We start from the raw sequence: 20,449 nt of genomic DNA, 5'->3' as shown, positions 1-20,449 counted from the left end.
TCAAGCAGTCTTCCTGCCTCAGACTCCCAAATTGCTGGGATTACAATAGCATGCCTCTGTGCCTAACATCCTGCTTTTAATTCCTTTGGAAATATACCCAGAAGTGGGATTGTCGGAATGTATGATAGTTCTATTTTTAATTTTTTGAGAAGCCTTCATATTCCATACCTCCATATTCCATATTTTCCATAGTAGGCCCACCATTTGACATTCCTACCAACAGTGCACAAGGGTTTCAATTGAGTCTCGAGTAGCTGGGACTACAGGTTTGTACCACCATTTGCAGCTAATTTTTGTAGAGATGGGGTCTCAATATGTTGCCCAGGCTGGTCTCAAACTTCTTGCCTCCTCACTCCTGGGCCTCCTAAATCCCTGGGATTACAGGTGTGAGCCAGTGCACCTTGCTTTACTTTTTGCTTAAAATTTTCTGACTAAAACTCCTTTTTATAGTCAGATATACTTTGTTTTATTCTTTGCTTATTATTTATTATTATTTGTTTATTTTGCCTTAACAGATATTGTGGGTGGGTTTTTTTTTTAAAAAACAAATTGAAGATTTGTGGCAACCCAATGTTGAACAAGTCTGTCAGCTCCATTTTGCCAACAGCTTGGGCTCACTTTGTGTCTCTGTGTCGCATTTTGGTAATTCTCGCCAGTTTTCAAGCTTTTCCATTATATGTATTTTGGTGATACGTGATCAGTGATCTTTGATATTAGTGTTTTGTTTTGGCATGTCACGAACTACCATGAAAGTGGCAAATTTAATCCATAAATGAATTATGTATTCTGACTGTACCACTGACCAGCCATTTCATCATCTCTCTTCCTCTCCTCAGGCCTCTCTATTCCCTGAGGCACGCTAGTATTGAAATTAGGTTAGTTGATGACTTTACAATGGCCTTGAAGTGGTCAAGTGAAAGGAAGAGTTGCATGTCTCTCACTTCAAATCAAAATCTAGAAATGATTACATTTAGTGAGGAAGACGTGTCAAAAGCCAAGATAAGCCAAAAGCTAGGCCTCTTGTACCAAACAGCCAAGTTGTGAATGCAAATGATAAGAAAATGAGACAGCATTATTACTGATATGGAGTCTGAGTGGCTTGGATAGATGAAATTAGCCACACCATTTTCTTAAGACAAAGCCTAATCCTGAGCACAAGGCCCTAACTCTCTTCAATTCTGTGTAGGCTGAGAAAGTTGAGAAAGCTGCAAAAGAAGTTTGAAGCTGGAGGTTGGTTCATGAGGTTTAAGGAAAGAAGCTGTCTCTATAATGTGAAAGTGCAAGGTGAAGCAGCAAGTGCTTATGTAGAAGCTGCTGAAGTTATGCAGAAGATCTAGCTAAGATGATGAGGGCAGCCACACTACAACCACAATGTAGACGAAACAGGCTCTATTGGAAGAAGATGCCATCTAGGATTTTCATAGCTGGAAAGCAGAAGTAAATGCTTGACTTCAAAGCTTCAAAGAACAGGCTTACTGTCTTTTTAGCAGCTAATGCTGCTGGTGACTTCAAATTAAAACTATTTCTCATTTACCATTCTGAAAATTCCAGTGCCTTTAAGAATTATGCTACATCTACTATCTGCTCTCTAAATGGAACAACAATGCCTGGATGACAGCACATCTATTTATACCATGGTTTATTGAATATTTTAAGCACACTGTTGAGACCTACTGCTCATAAAAATATTCCTCTCAAAATATTACTGCTCATTGACAGTGCACCTGGTAACATAAGAGCTCTGATGGACGTGTATAGGGAGATTAATGTTGTTTTCATGCCTGCTAACACAGCATCTATTCTGCAGCCCATGGATCAACAGTCATTTTGACTTTCAAGTTTTACTATTTAAGAAATACATTTCATAAGCCTGTAGCTGCCATAGATAGTGATTCCTCTGATTGAATCTGGGCAAATTAAACTGAAAGCCTTGTGGAAAGGATTCACCATTCTAGATGCCATTATAACATTCATAATTCATGGGAGAAGGTAAAAATATGAACCTATTAACCAGGAGCTTAGAAGAAGTTGATTCCAACCCTTATGGATGACCTTGAGGGATTCAAGACTTTAGTGGGGAAGGGAACTGTAGATGTGGTAGAAATAGGAAAATAACTAGCATTAGAAGTAGAGCCTGAAGATGTGACTGAATTGCTACAATCTCACGATAAAACCTTTAATAGATGAAGATTTACTTCTTATGGATAAGCAAAGAAAGTGGTTTATTGAAATGGAATCTACTTTTGGAGAAGATGCTGTGAATTTTGTTGAAATGACAAAGGATTTAGGATATTACATCAATTTAGTTGATAAAGCAGCAGCAGGGTTTGAGAGGAATGATTTCAATTTTTGAGAGAAGTTGTGCTGTAGGTGAAATGCCATCAAACAGCATTGCATGCTATGGATAAATTTTTTGTGAAGGACAGTGTCAATCGATATGGCACACTTCACTGTTGTCTTATTTTCAGTGATTCCCGCAGCCACCACCCTGATCAGTTAGCAGCCATCAACATCAAAGCAAGACATTCTACCAGCAAAAAGATTACAACTGGCTAAAGCCTCAGATGATTGTTAGCAGTTTTTAGCAATAAAGCATTTTTAAATTAAAGCATGTACATATTTTAGACATAATGCTGTTGCACACTTAATAGACTATAGTGTAAACATAACTTATATGCACTGAGAAACCAAAAGATTTGTGTGACTCACATTATTGCAATATTCACTTTATTGCTGTGGACTGGAACCAAACCCGCAGTATCTCCCAAGTATGACTGTAATTGTTTCCAGATCCTCTACTACTTTGAAAGAACTCTATCAAAGTGCCTCTTAGAGTAGTTTAGGTTCTTTTTTAGTTCTCATTTAGGTTCTTTTCTTATGAGGAATACACACCAATTCTAGCTTCATGTAAAAGGAAGAAGTATTGTCAGAATGCCTCAGACATTTGCTGACAGATGCTACAGTGCTGCCACAGTTTACTAGAGGTAGAATCTGGAAAAGAGTATTTTTTCAGGAAAAGTGAGATGAGGATAAAGATTTGTAAATAAAGACGTTTATTGTAGTATTATTTATAATAGTGAGAAACTAGTGTATGTTCAACAACATCAAAGGCCCTTTGTAAAATATTAGGTAATAAGCCAGTATATAAAGTTAGGTTTAGTGTGGTATTCATTCTGTAGGAAAAAAATATGTATTTATGCAAGAAAACCTAGGAATAAATGGATAGTCCAAAATGTTGATAATAATTGTCTCCAAGTGTGGGATTATGGGTGATTTCTTCTTTATATTTTTATGTATTTAAAATTCTTTCTGCACTTAACATTACTTTTATAATTAGTAAGAGTTAATGTGATTGGGCTGGGTGCGGTGGCTTACACTATAATCCTAGCACTTTGGGATTCTGAGGTGGGTAGATTGCTTGAGTCCAGAAGTTCAAGACCAACTTGGGCAATGTGGCGAAACCCTATCTCTACAAAAAAATATGAAAATTAGCTGGTTGAGGTGGTCTGCACCTGTAGTCCCAGCTACTTGGAGGCTGAGGTAGGAGGATCGCTTGGGTCTGGGAGGTCAAGGCTGCAGTGAGTCATGATTTTGCCACTGTACTCCAGTCTGGGCAACAGAGTGAGACCCTGTCCAAAAAAAAATTAATATGATAAATATTTCTTGAACCTAAAATACATTAGGTATGGTTTTCAGAGCTGAATAAACAATATAGGGACATGGTTAAACATGATACAATAAGTACATTAATTTATCTCTTTAAAAAGAAGGGAGGAATAAACTTAATAATTTCAGTCAGTATCAATGAATTTATTAAAGTAAACATTTTACTCAGTATAGACTATCTGCCAGGAATTCAGTATGCCAGGTGCTTGGGGAAACAAGTTGGTTACTGAAAGAAAGCAAGCTTGCTGTCATTTCTTCCAGAAAGTTTTGTATGGTCTTTCTATCATTGATTGAGCTTACCATAACATAACTGAAATTATCGGTTCATTTGTTTGTTTCCCTAAATTGATTATGAGTCCCTTTAGGATAGGGACTATGTCTTTTTCATTTGTGTACCTCCAGCACCTAGCAATTTGTTTCATTAACTCTGCTTGGGATGTCGTAAGTGATGATGCTTGAGGTTTTTTGAAGAATGAGTACCTATGATAAAAAGTTGGTTTAGTCTTAACAAAATCCTTCATTCCCCTATGACAAGAGACAGATAAGTTACCGTACTATAGCAATTATTAATTTTAATTGAGAATATTTTATTTTGTCTTTTCAAATGGATTTTGGTTAGACCTCATTTCAGAATACAGTTCTGAGTTGGTCAGTAAAGTGAATGTCACTTTCCATTTACATTTTAAACATAGAAATTTGGCCGTAAATTGGTTGCAGTTTAGTTGAGGGGCAAGGGAGAAGCTGCATTCATAGAGATGAGGTTGAGAAATCATAGTGGATGATTTTTAAAGTACATTAACAAAATGAATTCGTTGTGCAGACTTCCTCAAGTTAGATGTGCAAAACAAATAATCAGAATATTGTTGCCTTCATTTCATATGAACTAGGACAACATGTAGAAATATGCAAGCAACATGAAGATCTTAAAAAACTATAGCAAGAATTAGTTTAGATTTAACATGTACCTTCCAGCCCCAATTTACTCACAAATTATATCCCCAAAGTTCAGTGATAAGTTCATTCCTTCTTCGTTGTCACAGGATAATTTTATAACAATAGTGATAGACATCTGTGGTTTTCAACCCAGGGAACATTTGGTGACGTCTGGGGACATTTTTCGTTGTAACAACTTGCTGGTGGTAGGGGGTGCTACTGGAATCTAGGAATTGAGACTAGGAATACTGCTAAACATCCTACAATGCACAGGACAATCCCCATCCCCACAAAGAAGTATCCATCCCCAAATGTCAGTAGTGCTGATGTTGGGAAATCCTGCCTAAACAATGGTCAGGTTCCCAGGCCAGCCTCAAAAACTTTAACCAGTAGCAGTACTTATAGCCCATAACTGAAACTTAGTGCTAGTGGTGCAGTTTCATTTGTTACTTAAAATTATTTCATCTCCATAGAAAAGTTCTTCTTAAATTTCAATTTGGGATTAATTTCCTTATTGGGGCACAAAGGGTGGTTACTCCCGTAATGTGGTAGAGACTCTAGATTTCAGTGCCTCTGGCTAGTGTTTTTTGGCTTTTCATATGTATCAGTCAATCTTATAGAACAGTGGCCGGGTGTGGTGGCTCACACCTGTAATCCCAGCACTTTCGGAGGCCAGGGCAGGTGGACCACTTGAGGTCAGGAATTCAAGACCAGTCTGGCCAACATAGTGAAACCCCGTCTCTACTAAAAATACAAAAATTAGCTGGGCATGGTGGTGGGTGCCTGTAATCCCAGCTACTCGGGAGGCTAAGCCAGGAGAATCTCTTGAATTCGGGAGGCAGAGGTTTCAGTGAGCCAAGATCATACGACTGCACTCTAGCCTAGGCAACAGAGCAAGACTCTGCCTCAAAAAAAAAAAAAGGTTCATAGACGAGAGATTGCCTGTTATTTCAGTACAGTCATCCCTGGGTATTTGCGGGGGATTTGTTCCAGAACCCTCATGGATACTAAAATCCATGGATGCTCAAGTTCCTTATATAAAATGGTGTGGTATTTGCATATAACCTATGCATATTTTCCTATATACTCTAAATAATTTATTGATTACTTATAATACCTAATACAATGAATATGGTGTGGAAATATTTGTTATACTGTATTTTTAAGATTAGCATTTTTAAATTGTTGCATTGTTAATTTTATTTTTTTCATCCCAAATATTTTCATTTCATGGTTGGGTGTCTCCTGCAGATGCAAAACCCATGGATATGGAGGTCCGACTGTGTAATGTTTAGATGATGCATACTTACATGTTTTTTAAAACTTGAAAATGTTTAATCAATTTATTAACTTATTTACCAAATATTCATTTAGAAATAAGTAAGAGTAGAATGAGTATTTGTATTTTTTAGTATCCCATAACTGATTCACTTTGGTTTTATTAATAGGGTCAGGAGAAGGTCTAGGGAAAATAATCCAGAGATTTCCACAGAAGGACTGGGATGATACACCTTTTCCACAGGGAATTGAGTTGGTAAGTAGTGGCTGTATTTTTGCATGTTTACAATGTTCTTCTTCTTTTTTGTCACATTGATTTTTACATTTATGTTACATTTGCTGTTAAGTAATTTGATAATTTAATTGTAAGTATTACAGTACTAGAAATAATTACCTTCCCTCCTAGTCCCTGAAGTACAGTCATCTTTGAATATATTAATTCTAGAATGCCTATTTTGCTCTTCTTTTTCTCATTTAAATTTGTAATATTAAAGATGAAATTGATGATTTTCATATACTCAGAAGCAGAAAAATTCCACTGATTCTTTAGTAAAAGTCGTAGCCCAGTAACTTCAGGGATACACATATGTATTTTTTTTCCTGAAAATGTCCAGGTTATTGTCTTAGTAAAAACGAAACAAAAAAACACAGATAAATAAAATACCAAAAGTTTGTTTAATGTTAACCAGTCATGGTTTGAATTGGACCTTAAAATCACAAATTAGATTTCTTTTGTTTTTAGCTACAAGGTCCGAAGGTTATTTTATAATAGTGCAGTTCAACTCCTTTTGTTGTTGTTGTTGTTGTTGTGGTTAGCCATTTTAAAGGAATTTATTAATTGAACATAATTTGTGCTGCCCAAGATATTCTATCTGGTGGTAGATCCATGGTAGTAAAATGAGGGACTAGAAAGGTGATTACTAAAGTACTTTGTAATATATGTCTATGAAGTTTGGTTCTCTGAATTTACTGGGGTCTGTGTGTGTACTTATTTATATTCTGTTTATGGATACGCACACACACACATAGAAGCAGTGTCTTCAAGGCAGTCCTGTTGAGAGGACATTTGGTATAATATGATACTTAAGAGTGCAGGTTCTGGAGCAGAGTGCCTAGGTTAAAATCTCAGCTGCATGGTATGACTTTTGACAAGTTACTCAACTACTTTGAGCCAGCAGAATACTTATCTATAAAATGAGAATAATTGTTATATCAATCTCATAGGTTGTTGTAAAGATAAAGTGGAAAAAATACACATAAAATGCTTAGAACAATGTCTTCCATAAATGAGTTGTCCGGTTGTTTAATTAGTATTGTTGCTGTTTGTTCAGCATCTTTCCACACCTTACCCACAGGAACAATTGTTCATTCTCTTGTTGGCATGGATCGGAAATATCTATTAGATATTTTGTATTGAAAATTTTAAATTTTCTCATCCTAACTAATAGCTGTCCAGTTTTGCTTCACTGAAAATTAAAGATACGTTGCTAAGTCCTTAGTTTTGATTGTTATAACTCAGCCATGTAGAGAAAGCTGAGGGTTCTGTAGGTCTACAGAGGGGGTACATCTTGAATTTTGGCATTAAAAATGGGGAAGGAATGTGAGGATCCAAAGAAAATGGCTTTTGGAGAGCCCTTTGTATTCCTTTCTCTTTTCCCCATATGCCTGCAAATACCAATACTTGGCCTTACAGTGTGAATAACCAGGCATTTGTTCTATAAAAACTTTTAAACCCTGTTTCAATGTCCCTTTTAGTGTGATTGAGGGGAAATTTTTGGTGCTGGGGACCTGTTAGAACTTTTTGTGGGTTCCTACCTCCATTCACATCAAAGTGGGAGAGATATAAACTATATCAATTTAACAGTATGAGCAGTGATTCACCTTCATAAGTTTCAAGAACAGCAGACATCATAGAGGGAGAGAGAAATCATGGATTGGCATAGCTATTTAGCTAGGACAGAGAAAGGATAATGTTGTTTTGAAAGCCAAGAGAATAGACACCTATGATGCCTCTCTTGTTTCTCCAGTAGCAAGGGAGAGAAACATACTGATTTTACTACTTAGTAAATGGATATTTTCTCTTTGTATGACAGACACTGCCATGTTCAAGTGCTATAAATGTCTCTCCAATAAGTGGAGTCTTGTGCTGCTAGAATAGTGAAATGGAAGTGCTTAAGAGGTAGACAGAACTTTTCCTCCCTAAGATTTTCCTAGATGACATCTTGGCATATTCTTAACATAGCATTTCAAGATTCGTTGGGCTAGATTAAAGAGTAATCTGTTGGATTATGTCAGAAATTTTCTTTTTCCTTTTCCTTTTTCCATAATGGATCACAATTTCAATTCTGTAATGTCTATGATGTTGTCAAGTACAAAATAAATTTATCTTATATCTATCAAAGTACATTTTTTTTCTCTCTCAACTTTTCCTATTTTAATATCTCACAAAACATTATCAAGAACAGGAAATGAACACTAGTACAATATTACTAACTAGACTATCTACCTTACTCAAACTTTTCTATCAAAGTACTTTTTTTTTTTTTGAGACGGAGTCCCGCTCTGTCGCCCAGGCTGGAGTGCAGTGGCGCGATCTCGGCTCACTGCAAGCTCCGCCTCCTGGGTTTACGCCATTCTCCTGCCTCAGCCTCCCGAGTAGCTGGGACTACAGGCGCCCGCCATCTCGCCCGGCTAGTTTTTTGTGTTTTTTAGTAGAGACGGGGTTTCACCGTGTAGACCAGGATGGTCTCGATATCCTGACCTCGTGATCCACCCGTCTCGGCCTCCCAAAGTGCTGGGATTACAGGCTTGAGCCACCGCGCCCGGCCTCAAAGTACGTTTTTAAAACAGAATAAATCACTATTAATTTTTTGTTTAGTCTTTATTGCCGTATTTTTGCATATGTTTAGAGAGTGTGAATAGTCTGTATATGAACAGCAATAACTTGAATAATTGTGATGCCTTATGTGATCTTGAGTAACCCTGCGGCTTCAAGACCAAAGATACATGGACTACAATTTTAGTCTAATTGAAGGTGATCTGGCTTAGTCCTTAAGTGGTTTGTTGTTTCTGGTGTAGTCATGACCCTTTTCTGATGACTTATGGGAAAAATTCTTACCCCTTCCACAATGGTGGAACAACGTTAGCATATAACATTCATGTTAATATCTGACGGTTGTATAGGGTTAATAAATTATGATGAACTCACGTACATAATGGTAGTAGTATATTAATTCACAAATAAGTAAACAGAGGCTTAGGAAGTTTAGATAACTTTACTGAGATCTAACAGCTAGGATACAGCAGAGCTAGGATTAAATCCTGATCTTCTGACCCTTAGTGTCAGCCAAGATCTGAGAGATTTCTGGGAGTGACACTTTTAGCTGTGGTTAGCATTTTAGTGTAAATGGTTAGTATTTTAGTATAAATGCAGAATCTGAAAACAGAATTCTATGATTTGGAAGAACTAAGGTTGAGAAATGTTAAGAGAAGGCTGTGTTATTGAATAGGGACCAGCTTTATTATTTATTTTATCTGAGAACACACATGGGTTCAGAATATAATATTATATTCAAATTATTTTCTATTGCCACTTCTCCTTCCCAGGGAGTTCTAAATGTATTTAAATTCTAAATGAAAAATAGATATGTTCAGCCTTACAACTGGTGGAAAAGGATTTTAGGCATTCATTCACTAATTAATCAAATTCCAAATTTAATTTAGAGGATGCCGAATTTCTTTTTCCATTTTTACACAAAGAAATTGCCTTCTATTTTTCTATTGAAAACTTTAATTCGGATGGATTTTAAAAATAGAAATATGAAAGTCAGCTAAACCGAACATAATGACTACTTTTCCAGTTCTGGGATACTTTTCTTTCTCTTGTGCCTTTTAGGCATACATGAAAACCACAGACATCATATAAATAAAGTTGTAGTTAATTTTAGTAACAGCATTTCAAAGAAAATTAAATTGGTTTTCAGAGGCATTCTATGGTTAACAATCTATTCCTGATTATAGGAACAATATTTTTATTGGCTAGATCAGAGACATTTAAACAGCTTAAAGAATTAAAGCAAGATAGTATTGTTTTGACCTTAGCTCCTTTTTTTCTTTTTTTTTTTTAGACAGAGTTTCACTCTTGTTGCCCAGGCTGGAGTGCAGTGGCACAATCTTGGCTCACTGCAGCTTCCGCCCCCCAGGTTCAAGCAATTCTCCTGCCTCAGCCTCCCAAGTAGCTGGGATTACAGGCGTGTGCCACCACACCCGGCTAATTTTGTATTTTTAGTAGAGACACGGTTTCACCATGTTGGTCAGGCTGGTCTCGAACTCCTGACCTCAGGTGATCCCCCTGCCTTGGCCACCCAGAGTGCTGGGATTAAGGGTATGAACCAACACACCCAGCCGACCTTAGCTCCTTTTTAAGATGCCTTGTCTTAGGAGTGAATCTTTTTATATCATGATTCAGAAAATATGCCACAATCTCAATAGGGCATGCCTGTACTAAGGTTTTTGTTAGATGGGTACCTGATTTTTTTAGAATACTAAAGTACTGTGATAAATAAATTTTGTGGCTTGAAAAAGAGAAGCATTCAGTTAGAATATCTAATTTAATATTCTTAGGAAATTAGTTCTGTTATTTAAATTATACACTAGCGATTCGACTATCTGCAATGTGAATTAGGTGTTCTGTAAATGTAGATTGAGGAGAAGAGAGGAAAAAGAGCTTGTATTCCACATTGTGCAGGTGTAACATAGGAAAAGTGACTTTAATATGGGATGTTATTTGAGGGCCGAGGGGTAAATATAAGTACCATGTAGTGGTTTAATTCTTTAAGCTGTTTATAATGCAATACATGCAATAAATGGGTAGCAATCATCCATTTGACGTAGATGTAAATACTGTTTGGTTAGGAAACTGAGTGTAGAAAAGATGGAAGAGATTTTTCCTTTTTGTGGAAGAATGTGCTTGAAAGGAGAATGAGATGACAGAATCAGGGTTCACAAACATTTTAAAAGGCAGGAGTTATGGGATGTTTAAGAAAATGAAATATAATAAGTAAAACTTTAAGTTCTTGCATGTGAGTATATAAAGGTAGATTTATAAGTAATCATATCCAGCTAGAGAGGCTTGAGAAATACAAGAAGACAGATTTTAAAAAGTTTATAAAAGATATGTCTGGTAGATACTATAGAAAGCATCTGAAGCCTCTGTACTGAGGTAGGATGCAAGATAAAATACTCAGTTTTAAAGATGGTCCAAAGCTTGGTATAAACGGTGTGTGGAAGGACTCTTGATTTAGCCTGGAGTTGAGGCTGAAAACTTAAGAATACTGCTATGAAGTATGAAGACATGGCTTTTAAAACATACTAAGAACTATAAAAAGGATTTTAAAAGTTATGTTCACAACAAAGCAAGTGGATATAAATGGGGGTTAAGCCAGTAAATGGTGGTTTGAGCTCATATTTTTGGTACCCACTTCCAGACTGTTGTCTCTTTGAAGTAATAAAACCACAGGGCAGGGAACCTGATGAAGTCTGGAAGGTACATTTGAGGTAGTAGATTCTTTTATCATCTCTGAGGAAGAGATCAGTTAATCTTAGTGTTATGGTTCTAATACACTTCTCCATACTCACTACTATGGTTTGTTTATCCTGTATTAGAACTAGTGTCTCTCAATTCTGCTTATTTTGCCAGTGCATTGATACCCTCAGTTATGCTAGAAAATCTTTCCCCTACAGTCACATACTTCACTACTGCTCTCAGAACCACTTTAGACAAAATTTTCTTGTCATGCTAGGGTTCTGCTCTACCTGATGCTTTAAGACCAAAGAGAACTTCCTGAGGAAGATGTAGAGCTACATAGGCCTCATCCACTACGTCTGTGTATTGTTTGCAAACAGCCTGGACTTCATTACATGGTACCATACTGCTACTCATCTCTCATGTGCTTGTCTGTCATATCACCCTTATGGCTTATTCTGTACTTCTTAAGTTCCAGTTCCTTTTTGCTACTATTCTATTTCTATTCATCCTATTTCCATTGTACCTATAATTTTAGCAAAATAAATAAATAAATAAATAAATAAATTTCTTGACTTTATGTTTTAGCTCTTTATGTTTTAGCTACTATCTTATTTCTTCTTTATTATAAAATGTTTTCAGTGACTCTTCATTTGCTGTCCCAATTTCTCTAAGAGACTAATGTGGTTCAGTAGAAAGAATATGGGATTTGAAATTTAAAAGCCTTGAGCGAAGTTAATTTACCCTCTCTGATAATAGTATTTTTCCTACAGGATGTTATTAGGTGATCATCTGTTAATATTTTAATATTTGTAATGTTACAATTTCTTATTTACTCTCATTTCATACCTCTATCTCACCCACATTTCAGGGTGAGGTCAAGAGTTTGAGACCAGCTTGGCCAACATGGCGAAACCCCATCTCTACTAAAAAATACAAAAATTAGCTGGGTGCAGTGGCAGGTGCATGTAATCCCAGCTACTTGGGAGGATGAGGCAGGAGAATCCCTTGAACCAGGGAGGTGGAGGTTGCAGTGAGCTGAGATGCGCCATTGTGCTCCACCCTGGGAGACACAGCAAGACTCCATCTCAAAAAAAAAAATTATCGAAACAAACAATAGTGAAAACACAGCATACCAAAATCTATGGGATATAGTGAAAATAGTATTAAGAGGGAAGTTTGTAGCTATAGGTGCCTACATCAAAAAAGAAGAAAAACTTCGCATAAATAACCTAATGATGCATCTTAACTAGAAAGGCAAGAGCTAACCAAACCCAAGATTAGGAGAAGAAAAGAAACTAATTAAGGTCAGAGCAGAAATAAATTGAAATTAAGAAAACAATACAAAAGATCAACAAAGCAAAAAGTTGGTTTTTTGAAACGATAAACAAAATTGACAAACCTTTAGCCCGAGTAAGAAAAAAATAAAGACCCAAATAAATAAAAACAGAGATTAAAAATAAGACATTACAACCAATACTACAGGTATTCAGAGGACCATTAGTGACTACTATAACCAACTATATGCCAATAAATTGGAAAACCTGGAAGAAATGGATGAATTCCCAGAGATTTACAACCTACCAAGATTGAGCAATGAAGAAATCCAAAACCTGAACAGACCAACAGCAAGTAACAAAATCAAAGCCATAATAAAAAGTCTCCCAGCAAAAGAAAGCCCAGGACCCAGTGGCTTGACTGCTGATTTCTATTAATATCAAGCTTTTAAAGAAGAACTAATTCAATTTCTACTCAAACTATTCCAAAAAATTGAGGAGAAGGGAATAGTTCCAAACTGTATTCTGTGAGACTAGTATTACTGTGATACCAAAACCAGGCAAAGACACAGCAAAAAAGAAAACCATAGGCCAACTTCCCTGATGAACATTGATGCAGAAATCCTCTATAAAATTTTAGCAAACCAATTTTAACAACATGTTTAAAAGATCCTTCATCATGACCAAGTAGGATTTATCTCAGGGATGCAGGGATGGTTCAAGATACACACACTAATCAATGTGATACATTTTATCAATAGAATGTACAAAAACCATGTGATCATTTTAATTGATGCTGAAAAAGCATCTGATAAAATTCAGCATCCCTTTATGATAAAAACCGTTTAAAAACTGGGTATAGAAGGAACATACCTTAACACAATAAAAGCTATATACAACAGAGTCACAGCTAATATCATTCTGAATGGGGGAGAACTGAAAGCCTTTCCTCCAATATCTAGAAGATGACAAGGATGCCCACTTTTACCACTGTTATTCAACATAGTACTGGGAGTTCTAGCTAGAGCAACCAGATAAGAGAAAGAAGTCTAGGGCATCCACATTGGAAAGGAGGAAGTCAAATTATCCTTCTTTGCAGATGATGTGATCTTATATTTGGAAAAATCTAAACACTTCACCAAAAAACTATTAGAACTGATAAACAAATTGAGTAAATCTGCAGGATACAAAATCAACATACAAAAATCAGTAGCATTTCTATATGCCAACAATTAACGATCTGAAAAAGAAGTCAAGAAAGTAATCTCATTTACAGTAGCTACAGATAAAATATCAAGAAATTAACCAAAGAAGTGAAAGATCTCTACAATGAAAACTATAAGTCATTGATGAAAAAAAAAAAACTGAAGAGGACACAGAAAAAAGGAAAGATATTCCGTGTTCATGGATTGGAAGAGTCAGTGTTGTTAAAATGTTTATACACCTAAAGCAGTCTATAGATTCAATGCAGTCCTTGTCAAAATATCAATAACATTCTTTACAGAAATAGAGGAAACAATTCTAAAATTTACATTGAGGCAAAAAAGACCTAGAATAGCCAAAGCTATCCAGAGCTAAATAAATAAATAAATAAAAAATAAATAAATAAAAATTAAAAAAAAAAAACTGGAAGAATTACATTATCTGACTTCAAATAGTAACCAAAATAGCGTGGTACTGTATAAAACCAGACACACAAACCAATGGAACAGAATAGAGAATCCAGAGACAAATCTGTTTATCTACAGGGGACTCATTTCTGAAAAAGGTGCCAAGAACATACACTGGAGAAAAGACAGTCTCTTCAGTAAATGGTGCTGAAGAAACTGGATAGCCATATGCAGAAGAAAGAAACTAGACTCCTCTTTCTCGCCTTAAAAAAATAAAATCAAATCAAAATTGATTAAAGACTTAAATGTAAGACTTCAAACTATGAAATTACTGCATGAAAACATGGGAAAAACTCTAGGACATTAGACTGGGCAAAGACTTCGTGAGTAATACCCCATAAATACAGACAGCCAAAACAGAAATGAGCAAATAGGATCACATTAACTTAAAAAACTTCTATACAGCAAAGGAAACAATCAACATAAGTGAAGAGACAACCCACAGAATATATAAGGAGCTCAAACAACTGTGTAGTGAAAAAAATCTAATAATCTGATTAAAAGCTGGGCAAAAGATCTGAATAGACATTTCTGAAAGGAAGACATATGAATGTCTATTAAGATCTGAATAGACATTTCTCAAAGGAAGATATATGAAAGGAAGACATATGAAACAGTTATATGAAAAGGTGCTCAGCATCACTGATCATCAGAGAAATGCAGATCAAAACTATGAGATATCATCTCACCCCAGTTAAAATGGCTTATATCCAAAAGACAGGTAATAACAAATGCTGGCAAGGATGTGGAGAAAAGGGAACCCTCACACAGTGTTAGTGGGAATGTAAATTGGTAAAACCACTATGGAGAAGAGTTTGGAAGTTCCTCAAAAAACTGAAAATAGAGCTACCATATGATCTAGCAATCCCACTGCTAGTCATGCACCCAAAAGAAAGGAAATCAGTTTATCGAAGAGATAATCTGCACTCCCATGTTTATTGCAACACTCTTCTCAATGGCTTAGATTTGGAAGCAACCTAAGTGTCCATCAACAGACAAATGGATAAAAAAAATGTGACAATGCACAATGGAGTATTCTTTGGCCATAAGAAGAATGAAATTCTGTAATTTGCAACAACATGAAACTGGAAGTCATGTTGAATGAAATAAGCTAGGCTCAGAAAGACAAACTTTGCACATTCTCACTTATTTGTGGGAGCTAAAAATTAAAACAATTGATATCATGGAGATAAGAAGGATGGTTACTAGATGCTGGGAAGGGTAGTGTGGCAGGGGAGAGGAGGTAGTGGAGATGATTAATGGGCACAAAAATATACTTAGGCAGAATGAATAAGATTTAGTATTTTATAGCACAACAGGGTGACTACAGTGAACAATAATTTTGTATATTTAAAAATAGCTAAAGGAGTATAATTGCATTTTTGTAACACAAAGGATCAATGCTTGAGGTGATGGATACCCCATTTACTGATTGTTATGCATTGTATGCCATATCAAAATATTTCATGTACCTGATAAATGTATACACATGTATACCCATAAAACTTAAAAATTAAAAAAAGATTTCATTAAGAGTACTAACAGCTTCAGGATTTTTCTCCAATTAAATGCTCTTCAAAAGAAAGAAAAACAGTACAATATTATGTACTTACTTTGGAAAGAGGATTAAACTGCTTTAAAACTTGTGTGAGAAATGTGGTCAGTTGGTTTATTTATTGTGATTTCCTTTACTTGAAGTTCACTGTCTTTTCCCTTATGCAGTATAACTGCTTTTCCTGAGACTTCTGCACTTTGATAAAAAGATGAGGTGGAACTCTGGATTGTTTTAAATATTTTACTTTCTGACAAGCCAAAGAAGCAGAAGAAGAGACATGTCCTTAGTTAAGAAGCGGCACAGGAAAGCCACCTGCTCATAAATAATATCTTCCACTCATTCTGTTAACTACAGATTCTTTTAGACTGATTCTGGCCTCTTTAAAATTTCTGGAAGATACATTTCAAATTCACATAAATATTTACCTGGATTAATATTGTTCTACCTGGGTATTATCTGTAATTTCATCTCACATAGCAATCTGTTTCCTGTTGGTGACAGTGACATCTTTGAGTAGAATGACTATGTGATGCTGATATTAGTAAAAGGGAAGAATTGTTTCTTGAACATGAAACAGGGGTAAGGGTGGAGTCTAGAAACTAATAAGTTAGTTATAGATCACTCACAACTGGCTTGCAGGTACTTAGAGAAAAACAACCTTTTTTGGTCATTGCTCATTTATGCAGAATTTTGCTTTAAAATTTATAGCCTTTTTGAATATTTAGCAATGATAGATTCTAGTCTGTTCGTTTAATGATATCTATTTGGTACTTACTATGTGCCAGCAACTGAGATCAGGGTTGAAGATATAACTGTAAACCAGATAAAAGCTATCTTCTAAGAACTTAAATTTCTAGTGGAGAGAGACCAATATTAACCATAATAAGTTAGTAAATTATGTAGTATGTGATAATTGATAAGTACTCTAAAAAACAATAAAACAGTGATGGATGGAATGTGGCCTATTACTTTGTTTTTGTTTTTTGTTTTGATACACAGTCTCACTCTGTTGCACAGGCTGGAGTGCAGTGGCACAATCTCTGCTCATCACAACCTCCGCCTGTGGGGCTCAAGTGATTCTCCTGCCTCAGCCTCCCGAATAGCTGGGATTACAGGCACATGCCACCATGTCCAGCTGATACTTGTAGTTTTAGTAGAGATGGGGTTTTGCCATGTTGGCCAGGCTGGTCTTGAACTCCTGACCTCAGGTGATCCACCTTCGTCAGCCTCCCAAAGTGCTGGGATTACAGGCATGAGCCACTGTGCTTGGCCGTGGCCTATTACTCCGTAAATAACCAAGGCAACCAGTTTTCTGCTGCTGTTTGCCAAGCAGAGTCTAAGGAAAGCAAATGATCTAGATAAAATAACTTTTAGCATTTTTCGTATTTCCTATATTATCAAGCAAATTGTAACTAGATTCTATTTATTCATTTGTTTGTTTATTTAGAAGACAGGGTGTGCCTGTTGAGCTCAAGTGATCCTCCCACCTCAGCCTTCCAAGTTGTTGGGCCTATAGGCATGATCCACCATGCCCAGCTAATTTTTTAATTTTTATTTTTGTAAAGACCAAGGTTCAGTATGTTGCTGAGGCTGGTCTGGAATTCCTGGGATTACAGACATGAGCCACCGTGCATGGCCTGTAACTAGACTTTTAATCTTAACAAATTACTGAAGAAAATATCTTTAATGTGAAGTATATTGTGGGAAGTTATGTGAAGTTCATTAATGGTGGACATTAGTTTCTTGCCTTAAATTAACCATTATTTAATGTGTGACCTATTTGTATTTACGAAAATTTCAAAAATATTTGTATTTTATAGAAGGGCAGAGAAAAGAGTAGGGAAATATAGAGTCAGATATTTGCAGCTTATCATTAAGTACAAGTATAAAAATCTTGTGTATTTCTAAACTAATCCTGTAACTGAACAATCGCTTAACTGGTACTGAACTTTTCAATTAGTAGCCTTTTTTTTTTTTTTTTTTTTTTTTGAGACAGAGTCTTGCATTGTTGCCCAGGCTGGAGTACAGTGGCATGATCTTGGCTCACTGCAACCTCTGACTCACGGGCTGAAGTGATTCTCCTGCCTCAGCCTCCCGAGTGGCTGTACAATACACTCGGCGTGCGCCACCATACCCGGCTTATTTTTGTATTTTTAGTAGAGATGGGTTTCGTCATGTTGGCCAAGCTTGTCTTGAACTCCTGGCCTCAAGTGATCTTCCCCACCTCGGTCTCCAAAAGTGCTGGAATTACAGGAGTGAGCCACCGTGCCCAGCTAATTTGCAGCTTTTAAGGAAAAAATAATTCTATTACTTTCGATACCAGAGATTTTCCCCCTAATTATTAATACATCATTTTTGGATTTATTCTTTTAACACAATTCATAGACCTGTCATTTTTAGATTAATTTTTTTAGTGTCTAAATATAGAAGTATATAAACAAGGTTAATTTATCCTTTAAGATCACTAATGTTTTTTGGTTTCTCTTGTGCCCCCCCCCCCCCGCTTGACAGTTATTTGTATAAAAATCCTGACTGGTAGATTATAGTGCATCCTGTGGTTATTGATAGACATGTTTCTAGTAGTCCTTTCTATAATAGAGTATGACCTTCATTTAATACCTTCACTGGCATAGTGATGAAAATGTTATGAAGTCTTGGGGTTTAGAAAGCACCTTAAAGATTTCCTGGTCAAATTCTAACCTTCCTTTTACTGATTAAATAAGTTTGTGTACAATACCCTTGTCAAATGATCGTCTAATTTTAGTTTATATTAAATATTTGCTATGATTCATTCAGCCTTATGTATTTTCTTAGTGCCTATTATGTGCTAGTCAAGGTGTTGGGTGAATATAGTGGTAAATAAAACCAATGTGGCAATGCCCTTATGGACTTGGTATTGTATGGTTTTTGCAGTGATTGTGAATTTCCTCTTGTATATATACTCACCTTCATTGATCCACATTATCTTCAAGAGTCTTGTTCTTTTCCGTGAGTTTATAGGATCATTAACTTGACATATGCTAAAAGTACAGTTACTATAATTGAAAATACTGTGAGATCTTTTTCTTCTCAGAAGCCTATGTGCTAAATTTGTATTAAAATACATACATATTCAAATTCCTTTTTCAAGAGTCGAAGGTCCTAATATGTATGGATGTGTCATTAAGTTATAAATATAGAACCCTTAACCTAATACAAATTTCTAGAACTTAAGCAGGGCAGAATGTGGAGTATTTCCATCTCATTTAAGTACATTATACTAAGGGTGAGATTTTAGATACTATCTAGTTGAAGTGACTGACATGGAGATTTGGTTCTGTTTAGTGCTGGTACAGTGTACAGTGCTACAGTGTACTGGTAGAATCTTAATGAAATTGTCCTCTGCATTTCAAAAAGAAATTCAACTTCGACAAATCTTTGGACATCATTTTTGGCTAATTTTGCAACAGATCATATTGGAAACTGGAAACTAGTGCCAACTGTTGCTAATGGAGCCATGAGCTCTTGCTATTATTCTGGCAGTCATTTTTAGAGATGTTAGCTGTAGTGCTATTAGGGCATGAAAGCATGGCAAGGCATTGGATAATGTAAAGTTGATCTAATCCATATCACACTGGATTAATATCTGTGGCAAGCTTCAAATACTAATAGCAATGTATTATATCTTATAATCTCACATCACCTTAGCGCTTTGGATCATGTAGCTGTCCCTTGTCTGTGGAGGCAACAGCTCACCTAAAGACCAAAATCATTTATATAGTAAGTTACCCAGGCTGCTAGAAGAGGTATTTCTCCAGACTAAAAATAGAAAATAGGAGGGCCCAAGGTATAGGTCAGAATTAGCCATTGTTTATTTCTTTCTGCCTCTCAAGAGAAAGTACAGAAGACAGCACTTTCTACATCCTGTTGTAAAGGGAGCTGGGAAGCAAGGAATCCATTTGAGGGACCTTCAGAGTTGTTCCAAGGTTTTGGATGACTATCTGGTTTGGAATAGATTAGGATTTATTAATGCTGAGAGCAAATAAATTGTGGTAGTTTAGTGTGAAACTTGCTAAGAGATGCCCTGAGGCACTTGGCTCAGCCCTAAGTGTGTTGAGATATTGAGATCTCTGTGAGCAGTCTTGTGATTAGCCATGGTATGGTGTGTAGATAACATCCTCTATGTTGCATGAAGTGAAAAAGGTTGGAGAGCACTGTACTTTATTGTATGCTATGGACTGTTTTTAGCTATTTGGTTATTTCCATTTGGTAGTCTTTTTAGTCTTCAAACTGTCTCAGTGATACTCAGTGGAACCCAAGGAAGCACCGTGCTCCTGTGACAGTTATATAAATTGGGATTTCGGTAATTGAACTAAGAGTGCCCCACTCCAAAGTGTAACTTATGTGTTAAAAGGTCACTTGATTCAGCTACTCTCCCTGCCTATAGATTCTATTAAATATTTCCAGTGCTAAAATCTTAAAGGCTGTGTGTTTCATTTGAATAGGAAATGTGATTGATTTCTTTTAGTTTACTTTAAAGTTTTGCCTATCCAATTTGTGTTTGGTA

The 20,449-nt window shown here is 36.1% G+C and overlaps 1 protein-coding gene across 1 annotated transcript in view; it reads left to right on the top strand.

The window, feature by feature from the left end:
• LOC108512630 (myotubularin-related protein 13-like) overlaps positions 1-20,449 on the top strand; it is a 329,858-nt gene that overhangs the window by 93,523 nt on the left and 215,886 nt on the right. Inside the window, exon 2 of the mRNA XM_017847959.1 lies at positions 6,048-6,133. Within this exon, the coding sequence (XP_017703448.1) occupies positions 6,048-6,133 (86 nt within the window). The remainder of the gene's footprint in view (positions 1-6,047; positions 6,134-20,449) is intronic.

The sequence above is a fragment of the Rhinopithecus bieti genome, unplaced genomic scaffold, assembly GCF_001698545.2.
Source record: "Rhinopithecus bieti isolate Rb0 unplaced genomic scaffold, ASM169854v2 scaffold_30862, whole genome shotgun sequence".
NCBI classification, from domain to species: Eukaryota; Metazoa; Chordata; class Mammalia; order Primates; family Cercopithecidae; genus Rhinopithecus; species Rhinopithecus bieti.
The sequence above is the reverse complement of the archived record's forward strand: the minus strand, read 5'-3'. Positions and strand labels throughout refer to the sequence as shown.